The sequence below is a fragment of the Ostrinia nubilalis genome, chromosome 2, assembly GCF_963855985.1.
Source record: "Ostrinia nubilalis chromosome 2, ilOstNubi1.1, whole genome shotgun sequence".
Taxonomy (NCBI): Eukaryota; Metazoa; Arthropoda; class Insecta; order Lepidoptera; family Crambidae; genus Ostrinia; species Ostrinia nubilalis.
The window spans coordinates 4,488,215-4,498,760 of record NC_087089.1 but is presented as its reverse complement, the minus strand read 5'-3'; the positions used below and the strand labels follow the sequence as shown (position 1 = coordinate 4,498,760).

The following is a 10,546-nucleotide window of genomic DNA, read 5'->3' as shown; positions in this document are numbered from 1 at the left end:
GACGACGTGACAGTTAAAGATATGTATATCGTACAGAATAATGTGAATGATTCAAAAAAGCTTTTATACTTAAAACAAGAAAACAAAGTTTATAAAATTACTAATTCAAAGCTCACTTTTAGTTGTATATTCTAGCTATGTAGAAAATGTAGATAGTACACTTTTCCTTCATTAATGGTATAGGTGCATAAAATTTTCTGAGGACTACGCGAATTAACAAAGCTTTTAAAGTTAATTTAGATTATTCCTGTGCAATAAATTATTTAGAATCTTAATGTGTAAATTAATTAGTTACATTACTTACTTCATATAATTTCCATATCACTTTCCAACTTTCACCACCCCTCCGCACGCTTATTCCCCGAACGTTTTGTAGTAAGTTGCGCACACGCAGCCACAATGGGCGCAGCGGCAACGCCGGCAATGCGCTGCAACCTTCGGCCGGAGTCGCACGTACACCGGGACAGTTTTATTTATTTTATTTATAGTTTATAACTTGACGAAAAAATGAAAAGCCTACTTCTTGCTGTCGCCCTGACCTTAGGATTAGGTAAGTGAATTACTTTTACTCGTTAGATTAAACGATTGCAAAGAATTTGAAGTTGCGTGACAACTACCTACTTTTGATAATGTTTTGTTAATTTTAATAAAGTTGGTTAAAAGGGGTAGAAGCCAAGATGCATAAAGTACAAAACGTAATCTGTTATGCGTTGTGAATTTTTGAATAATATTTACGATTATGGAAGAATACATTTAAAATATGATTAGGAAATGATAAATTCAGTACGTGATATTTATTTGTTTCTTTACTTGCAATAGGATATCTGGCATTGTATACTTCCGTAGGCGGAAACTTAGTACCTACATAAATTCCTGAAAAATAATTTCAGTTCTATAATTAATGTCTTATTTGATTGAGTAATACGTTAATAACTACAATTGTTTCAAAGTAGGTAATTTAAATTCATTTAACATTTATGTTGTCTACCTTCATATAATTCGTCTACGAAATAGCTGCTTGCGACCTTGTTTATTATTCCTGCTCGTAATTTCTTGGTGAAATTAAACTGACCTTTAACTGGAATTTTGAACTTGAATAAAAGCACGCCAAGTAATTTTCGCAAGCTTGGACGAAAACAGTTGAATTAGCATTGTCTCCAGTTACACGTTTTTAGCCAATCATTCGAGCCTTTGATGATTACATAATATTTTATCGGCATATTAATTGCTTCATAAAATGCTATGATGATTGTAGACTAAAGCTAATTTGAAAATAGCTTATATCGTCGTGGAATTTTAAAAGGCTACCGGATATTAATTTCATGTTTAAGCTCACGGAACCAGTGTTCCCTAGAGCTTAAAATAGCTGACATAAACACATATAGGCTCAAGATTATGGCTATTTTTAAAATAATTGCAAATGTCTCCAATTTACCGTTATTATGGGTTTATTAACAAAACAAAACAGTAAAATTGTGACATTATTCATAAGCACATGCATTAATTACGTTATTTTTTACCGCAATTTATTAAGAAACTTTAGTATAAAATAAGAATTGTAAAAATGAGTTTTGTAAAAGGAACAATAAGAGTTGTCTATTTCGAACGGAACTTCTGACTCTTGGACTTACAAATTAATCGTAGATTTTTAAAATCCCTTAAATCGATACAATACTTCAATTGTTTTAAAACTATAATCCATACATCGGGGCTGATCAACCGCCGTTCTATACCTCGTCCTCCTTTCACTCACGCGTCCTATCGTTCCAGTGGATTTGCCTAATGTATGTGATGCAAGGCCAATTTGCCCATTCAACGAGTTGCCACCTTTTGAATTCACCCCACGTACTAAACGGTATCGCGACAAAAACGCACTGTTTACATAATTTTCGGCGATTAATTGTTATTTGGCTGCAGCGCACGAAAGCTGCGATTCAATGAAGTGTAGTTGCACTCGGTGAAAATGTTTCTTTGGCAAGTTAGAAGTTACTTGACTTCTTTCTTCTTCTTTAGACTCAGCTCTTAATCGATGGTTTTTGCTCAATTTAAATTATATTTATCAATCTTTAAGATATATTATGTTGTAATCCTTGAATGTAAAAATAGTCTTCGTAAAGTCAAAGTTCTTAATTTGCATAGACTACTTACATTAATGAGAAGTAACAAATCGTTGTTTTTAAAATAAAAGTTGATCAGGAAGTGTGTCAATATGCCAACTTCTTACACTTAAACGTAGATATTTATAACTTTTTAAAGAGAGCATGTTTTAATTAACGAATCCTGTAAAAGGTAGTAGTAAAACCGCATTTAAACTACTTTATGATAAGTTCGTAAATTAGGTACTCGTGGGGACAATATTTCGTTTCATAACTGAGACACTTTAAGGAAAGCATATACGTAAATCGGTGACTCGTGATTTTGAGTTGCATTTTTGAAGTTGACTGAATTTGCAATTGTGGCAACATTATTGCCTGTTATCGATGACGTAATCAATGGTCAAGAGCAACTTGCAATTGTGTTGATTGTAACACGACACTTTGTGTGGTTGGCCAATGGAACATGGTAGCGAGAGACACGCTTTATAAGCTGGTTAAATAGTTCAATGTGGAACATGCTAGCACTGAATTGTAGTCAGTATTGCGATTTAAAGTCTGATATTTGTCAGTTCAAAGTGCTGTACACATATTTATTTAACAATCTTTAGTCACTCCTTAAACAATTAGCCACATGATTTATTTACCTACCTAACTAAATGGAGCTTTCATAATATTTACGTTTGCTTAAACTTTTGTATGGTTAGAATTTAATTCGAAACAGATTGCTGTAAATTAAGAATAAGTTGTTAAATTTCGTCAAAAAATACCGGAAGTTTTATTTTGTAATCTGAAAAGTCATTATGCACGCTCAGACGGACACCCTTATTTCAATTTCAAATTATTTCGTTATAATATTGCTATACCTTGGCCTCTTTTGGCACACCCTACACTATTGCAATCCGATAAATATCTAAGGACTTTACTAGATACTTTTAGTTCTATTACAAATTTCCCGGCTTTTCTCTTCTATAATATGCATGTTTTATACCTATCTATAAACCTTCCTCTTGAGTCATTCTATCTATTTAAAAAAACCGCATCAAAATCCGTTGCGTGGTTCTGAAGATCTAAGCATACATAGGGACAGACAGCGGAAAGCGACTTTGTTTTATACTATGTACTGTAGTGATACTTTATTTTAATAACCATTTTCTTGCTTTCAGTCACTGCTCAAGAATTCAGCTGCCCTGAGAAGAATGGATACTTCTCGGACTCTTACCAATGTGACCTCTATTACAAGTGTGTGAAAGGTCAGTATGGAGTAAAGGTCATATTGTATGCGCATGCACAGCTTATATAACTAAGTGCAATTATTATAATGAAACTGATCATAAGGAAATGTATGGTGACATGTGAATTTATAAATAGGATCACTCACCAAACTACATATGATTACGTGCAAAATAATGATAGAGTCATACTCGTAATTCTGCCATAAAATCTCATAAATGTCAAAATCTATGGAGAAGTATCTGCCTTTCATTGATAAGAAGCTTTTGTTCTCAATCTTATGTTGAGACTACTGAAAAAAAGTCTGTAACTCAAAGTTATTATGAAGTTATTATATTATATGAAAGAATATTCAGGATAGACAAATAAAGTTACTTAATATATCAAAATAAACAGCTACAAACGTTAACGTAACCACGAATAAGTTTTGTAATGAAATTTGCTAACTGGCAATTAAAAATAAATGATGCAAAGTAAATATATTGCATGTTATTATTGAAGCACACTACTTTAAACACACAAGCGTTCTTAAATTAGAAACAAAATATGTACTTAGTGGAATTTCTTGAAATTAATTTCGTCGTTGCACCTAATCGAGTACATAACAGTTTTTATTGTTTCCAAGTCATGCCAGCGCTATTATAATAGGAAATAGACTGTGAAAATTCTCAGGTTTTGTGTAAGTACAATGGACCAAATATTTTAACAACAAAAAATTACACATAGTTTTCGATAATTGCAGACACAAAGAGCGTTAAAAGAAATTGAAAGCAGATTTTCATCTCCTAAATAAGTTGAGCTTAATTAAAACAAAAGAAGACTTAATTAATTTGCGCATTCATCGCTTACGGTAATAAATGGCTGAGCCATTGCTAGCTTTTATTGTTAAAGAACATAATATGTATAAGTAATTGTTTACATTGGTGTACGATATATTTTTTTCTGTTGGCCTGCATCTCGAGTTTCACCCGTAATCCTCAACCAAAGAAGAACTGCTATCTTACTTGCTGAAATATAAAAATGGTGTTTACATTGTTGTTATGATGACAGACTTAGGTAAGGTAGCTAAGGTAGCATTCAAGATATCTGTTATTTGAAGTCTCATAAATTATCCAATATTGTTGATACACCTCGGTGGGATCCCAAGGTTATGTAACATCGGATCCAAGCCGCAAGATCGGGTCGTGCGCACGCCGGTACCGCCCGATCATGCCACAAGAATTATAAATATGTTATTGCATACAATTGCTAACTAAATTCTGCATTATGTTTGTCTATGTGCTAATATTATTACGAACTATTCGTTCGTCAGTCTTCTGCATTTGTGGTGTAAAGGCATTTGATACATTTATTGGCCAATCAATCTGGCATTAAGAAAGTTGGAGATATTAAAAACCAAAAATGGTAACTTCTATAAAGTTTATAAAAAAATGTAATTTGAATATTGAACTTGTAAAGATTGTCCTTGTTCATATTTTCAACCACTATTAAACCTTAGGCTACCTATATGCCCTTGTGTGCTAGTAACAGTAAACAAAAAGGATTTATAAAGGCCTTCAGACGGGAATAATCATAATGATCCTACTTGACCTTAATCGCATTGACCACATATGCACTCATGATGCAATTAGACCCAACTTAAGGTTCCGTTTTGTGCTATGAATATTCAAATTGCCCATTAACTGGGCACTCAACGGTTTTTTTACCATTGTGTCTGTTTACATGAAACCGGTGTGCCGGTAAGTGAATGCTGTTAAGAAAATATTTTAGTATTTGCAGAGAACATCCATGGAATTTATGTAACCGGTTATTTTGTGTCGCATCACAACTTATAAAACAAGTTTTAAATTAATTATGGTTACAGTTAATGATGCTGAAATGTCATCTTTCTAGAACAGTTATTGGTTGTGCTATTAGCATGTCTAGACTGCCATCACAGTGGAAAAAGGCATATTTAGAATATTATGAAACTTGAGAGAATTAAGATTGAATTCAGTCTTAATTATCGGATGCCTGGACTCTGCCATCACAATGGAAAAAGGCATATCTTTAAGTTTAGTGACTTTTGCATCCATCATAGTCTTACCGTTGTGATAATCACTAACGGATGTAGAAGAAAACTAGTTTTCTAACTAGTGGCTAGTGGAAAAATACCCATAGGGTGGTAACAGCTTCTAGGTGATATCTAGTTTGGAGTAAGATGGTATATCTTATGCACTGAGTATCGCTCTAAAGTTGGAGAATGTCAGATTTGGAATATAAAACGATTCCATGCCTCAAATAAAACTATTTATACGGACTCACGTAATATATCTTGATAGAATGTTTTTTAAGGACTCTTTCATTAACAGTTGATAAATTGTAAACAAAATCACAGAGGGGTTTTATTTTTCATTCAGATTTCCTTTTTATTTTAACATACCTACTTCTATCGTTTCAGGCAAAGCTGAAGCAAAACTGTGTCCCGACGGCCTAGTGTTCTCCGATGAGAACCCTACCAAGGAACGATGCGACATCCCCTCCAATGTCGACTGTGGCGACAGAAAAGAACTACGTAAGGTTCCTTATAACGTCCATGTTTAGTAATCCCAGACAAAAATATATACCCATTAACCTTGCCACGACACGAATAGAACCTTCTGTAAAAATACCCACAAATATTTGATGTGGGTATTGAGACGATTATAAAAAGCTCGAGTAAAAAACTAGACTAACATGATCTAAAAATAAACCCATTGAAGATAGGTCATCATGGAACCAGACAAATATATTATTACAAATATATATTTGTCGGCCGTTTGGTGTAGTGGTTCGAAACGGACTACTATTCCGGAGGTAGCGGGTTCGATTCCCGCACAGTACAAACATTTGTGTGCATGAACATATTTGTTTGTATTGGACTGGGTGTTTTCTATGTATAATAAGTATGTATTTACAAAAAAAAAAAAAAGTATTTAAGTATGTTTATATCCGTTGTCTAGTACCCATAGTACAAGCTTTGCTTAGTTTGGGACTAGAAGCGCAGTGTAAAATGTCTAAGGATAATAATAATAATAATAATAAATCTTAATATTAACGAGTTTATTTTCCCTATGCTTCATTACTTTTAGACGATCTTATTTTTTTGGTCTGTGTTTTTTGCTTGTTTTTTGTTCCTGCTGACATAATATTATTGTTCTGGTATTCATCAAAATGTTTTTTTTTTTCAGAGGAGCCCCAGCCCACTAAAGGTTGCCCGCGACAGAATGGCTACTTCAAGCACCCTGACCCTCAGGTATGTCAAACTCTTTAAATGGTTTTTAGCAACTGTGAACATGACATGTTTCTTTACAAACATACTACATGAATGTGCTTTTACATGTCTATTTATCCTTTAGGCACTACCAGCATTTCTAAAAACATATGCCACGACCTAAGAAGAAGGCACCAGACGTAGTCATAATAAGTCACCCCTAGTTATCAGTTAGGTACCTATAAGTCAGTTAATAAGAAAATCACAGTGCCTGAAAAAAAACCTGTCCATTGTCAAATACTAAACTTTCTCTTTATTTTATTTTTATTTTTCTTTATTAATTAAGGAAACAAACAGCATGAATTGATACATATGATATTTATATGCATTTATTTATACGATGATTGACTGAAAACCTAATAATCTTTACACTTCCAATTTTCAGGCTTGCGACAAATTCTACTACTGCTCAGACGGCATCCCCAACGAGCACCCCTGCCCCCCCGGCCTCTACTTTGACGAGGAGACCTCCAACTGCGACTGGAAGGATGCAGTAAACCGCCGCTGTGACCAGATCACCAAGGGTAACCATAATTTTAGCCATAATCATCATCATCATTTCAGCCACAGGACGTCCACTGTCAAACATAGGCCTACCCAATGACTTCCACTTCGCACGGATGGTAGCGGCCTGCATCCAGCGCTTTCCTGCTACCTTTATCAGGGTTTACACAACCGTATCTTATTTAAATAACACTTCATCATTTCAGCAATAGGACATCCACTGCTGAACATAGGCCTCCCCCAATGTTTTCTATGTTGATCTATTGGTAGCGAGCTGCGTCCAGCGCCTTCCTGCTACCTTTATGATGTCCACGGACCATCTTGTGGGTGGACGTCACACGCTGCGTTTTCCCGTACGCGGCCTCCACTCCAGAATCTCGCTGCTTCATCGACCGTCAGTTCTGCGTACTATGTGCCCTGCCCATTGCCACTTTAGCTTGCTAATCCGTCGGGCTATGTCAGCGACTTTAGTTCGTTTACGGATCTCCTCATTTCTGATTCGACCTCGTAAAGAAACACCGAACAGGAGAAATAACACTTATTGACCTTTTTGTCCCCAACAGATGTCTTAGACGACGGTTTCTCCTGCCCCGAAGGCGAGGTGATGGGCCCCAACGGCCGCGCTCTGCCCCACCCCACCTACCCCCACCCCGAAGACTGCCAGAAGTTCTACATCTGCAGGAACGGCGTCCAGCCGCAGAAGGGCAGCTGTCCATCGGGCAAGGTCTACAACGAGGACACGTTCACTTGTGACGACCCTGAGAAGGTTCAGGGATGGTAAGACATCTTATTTTTTAGAAATATTAATACGAGTATTAACTGGAATCAAATTACAGCAAAGTAACAGTTAGAGTTCAATGAGGGTTTTCGCGTATGAAAGATCCGCAAGATGGCGGGACGTGGATGTGGGGTCTGACTGCTGCGTGATTGGTGGATTTTGACATATCTGTCAATATCATGTCAAAAATAACCAATCATGCAGCATTTGAACCTCGCGTCTACGTATTGCCATCTGGCGGATTTTTCATACGCGAAAACACTCATTCCCAGTCAGATTTGATGACTGGTATCTAGTTAGGAACGAACACTAGCTCGATGGAACGATAACCTTAAGAAGATATAGCTGATACAAGCTGGATGGAAAAAGCTTGGGATTTGGCATAAAATCATAATGATGGTGATAACATCCTTTTACAAAGATGTTGTAAAACCGTGATATTTAATGTTAGAACCACATAGCTTTTTTAGTTAATTTATTGGTTAGAGATTAATAATACGAGCAATAGGTTTAGACCAACTACACTAATGCCTGTATTCACCATCAATCCCAAATTTTTAAGTGACCACTATGGTAACATAGCAGGAATTTTGTTTTCATAGGGGTCACTTAGGGATTGATAGTGAAAACGGGCACCCTCCCCTTAAAAATAAAGAAAGTAAGAAAAGTACAATATCGGAATTCCGAATGTAACTTATGTTTTTCTCTTATTTTTCAGTGAAAACTACTACGACGGTCAACCCCTGGACAAGAACAAATTGCCGAAGAAAGCGTGAAGGGTGTCATAATAATTTAAGTTTAAGTTACTGAACTAGACTATATTTTATGTAATAAAATGTAAAATAATTATTATTTTAATCGCCTTTTCTTTACTATCCTACCCAATAAAATTGATTCTTGCCTCTGCTTCTATAAAATTATTTCGACAAATGTTGCATGGACAAAGAATAAATAAAAAAAAAGCTTTTTAAATGTCTAGAAGTCACCTAGAGATTTAAATAACATTTTCCTATTTGTTCATTAATAAATCTTCATCTTTATGAAGAGTGTGAATAAATAAATAAATAAGTAGGTGTATCACATTTAAATAAAATATACATAATATTTTATAGAAAATTTAAAAGCAAGCGTACGCCCAACGTAAAACAATGAATACGCGTCTATGAAGCGACGTTATGGTGGACAGCTATAGCACTTACTTGTATTTAAGCCCAACAAGAAGAATGAGCTATGAATATTCTTCTGGATACAGTTCTAATTTATCATTCATTGCATTATTAATATGTACTTAATTAGCAGAGTGATATTATAAACATGCAAAATATTTGTACTTACTTATTAGGTAAATTGGTATTTAAGTTTAATAACCATGTAATTTCATTAAGTTACAATGCACGTTAATCAAATAATGCAAGTCTTGTCTTACTTACATCAGTCATATACGTTTTTGGTTAATTTTGTTGTAGAAAGTTGATCTTGTTTTAATTTCCTTACACATTACGTACGTGTGCCTATTTGGCAATATTTATTTTATGTAAGGAAAATATATAGGTACTAGGTAAATAACTCTTGTACATGCCTATTTTTAATTAACGAACTAATAGATAAAAAGAAATAATGAAATAGGGACGTAACTCACAATATTTAGGGTAATCTTCGGTTTGTCATCGTGGTGCAGTAATTGGTTTCACGGCATCTGCCGCTACTCACGGGGAGGGACCGAGCAAAGGAGTCGTTCTACGGGAAGGCTTACTGCATCCCCCCATACAACTTACTGCATAGGGTAATAAAAAAAGCGTATTATGGTATTAAACGTACTTCCACGGGATACTAAAAAGAGGGCAACCTCTAATCTAGTATTTATACACACAAAATTACGTTTTTAAATAATATCTGCTTATCATGACATCGATACAAGACCCACCGAAAATTATATCTTCTGAGATTTTGAGTAGGTTCCTACTGATAACAAAACAAAGGCGCCATTTGGTCTCAAAAAAGCGACCGAGCTCCTGATTAACTTTTTCGATAGGTACGTTATGAACAAAATCTCATTGAAGCGAGTAACCGACAGGACCGAGTATAGGTCACAATCGGATTGCGGTCCAATTATGTACAGACGACAGCATATCAAGCTAAACTATAGTCTCTTAACCAGTTGCAAAAGGTGCTATTTTACAACAGAAATGTAAAGTGTGTAGACTGTATAATAATTGTAATACTTGCGCAACGCCAGACCCGCCCTCGTTGATGTAAGAAAGCTGGACTAACTAGTTTGTGCGTACAATGAGAACAAATTAAATATGTGACGCGCCAGTACCTACTTTGTTCGCTTGTCAATCACTGTCGGTACCACCCTGTATTTTGACAGGCTGTATCTTGATTTGATAGATATAAATAGCCTTCGATATGAGTAATGTGATTTCGAATATATTAAAGAGAGATCTGAGTTTGAATACAATTTTAATAAAGAAGCTGCTTAACTACAACCTCGTTACTTATCTGGGTAATTGGTATTTGAATTAGGTGTACTTTTTATTTATTTATTTATTTATTAGGTACACCAACGATAGGCACAACAATACACAATATGTTAAAACATACGCAAAATATTAAGCTAATTGCACTATCGCTTAAAGGTATACA

The 10,546-nt window shown here is 35.1% G+C and overlaps 1 protein-coding gene across 1 annotated transcript; it reads left to right on the top strand.

The window, feature by feature from the left end:
- Positions 1-413: 413 nt before the first annotated feature.
- LOC135080333 (protein obstructor-E-like) lies at positions 414-8,758 on the top strand. The gene is made up of 7 exons (XM_063974987.1): positions 414-550; positions 3,260-3,346; positions 5,767-5,880; positions 6,536-6,600; positions 7,004-7,142; positions 7,686-7,899; positions 8,619-8,758. Exons 1-7 carry the CDS (start codon positions 508-510, stop codon positions 8,674-8,676), a joined length of 720 nt encoding a protein of 239 aa, XP_063831057.1. The 5' UTR covers positions 414-507; the 3' UTR covers positions 8,677-8,758.
- Positions 8,759-10,546: the final 1,788 nt, after the last annotated feature.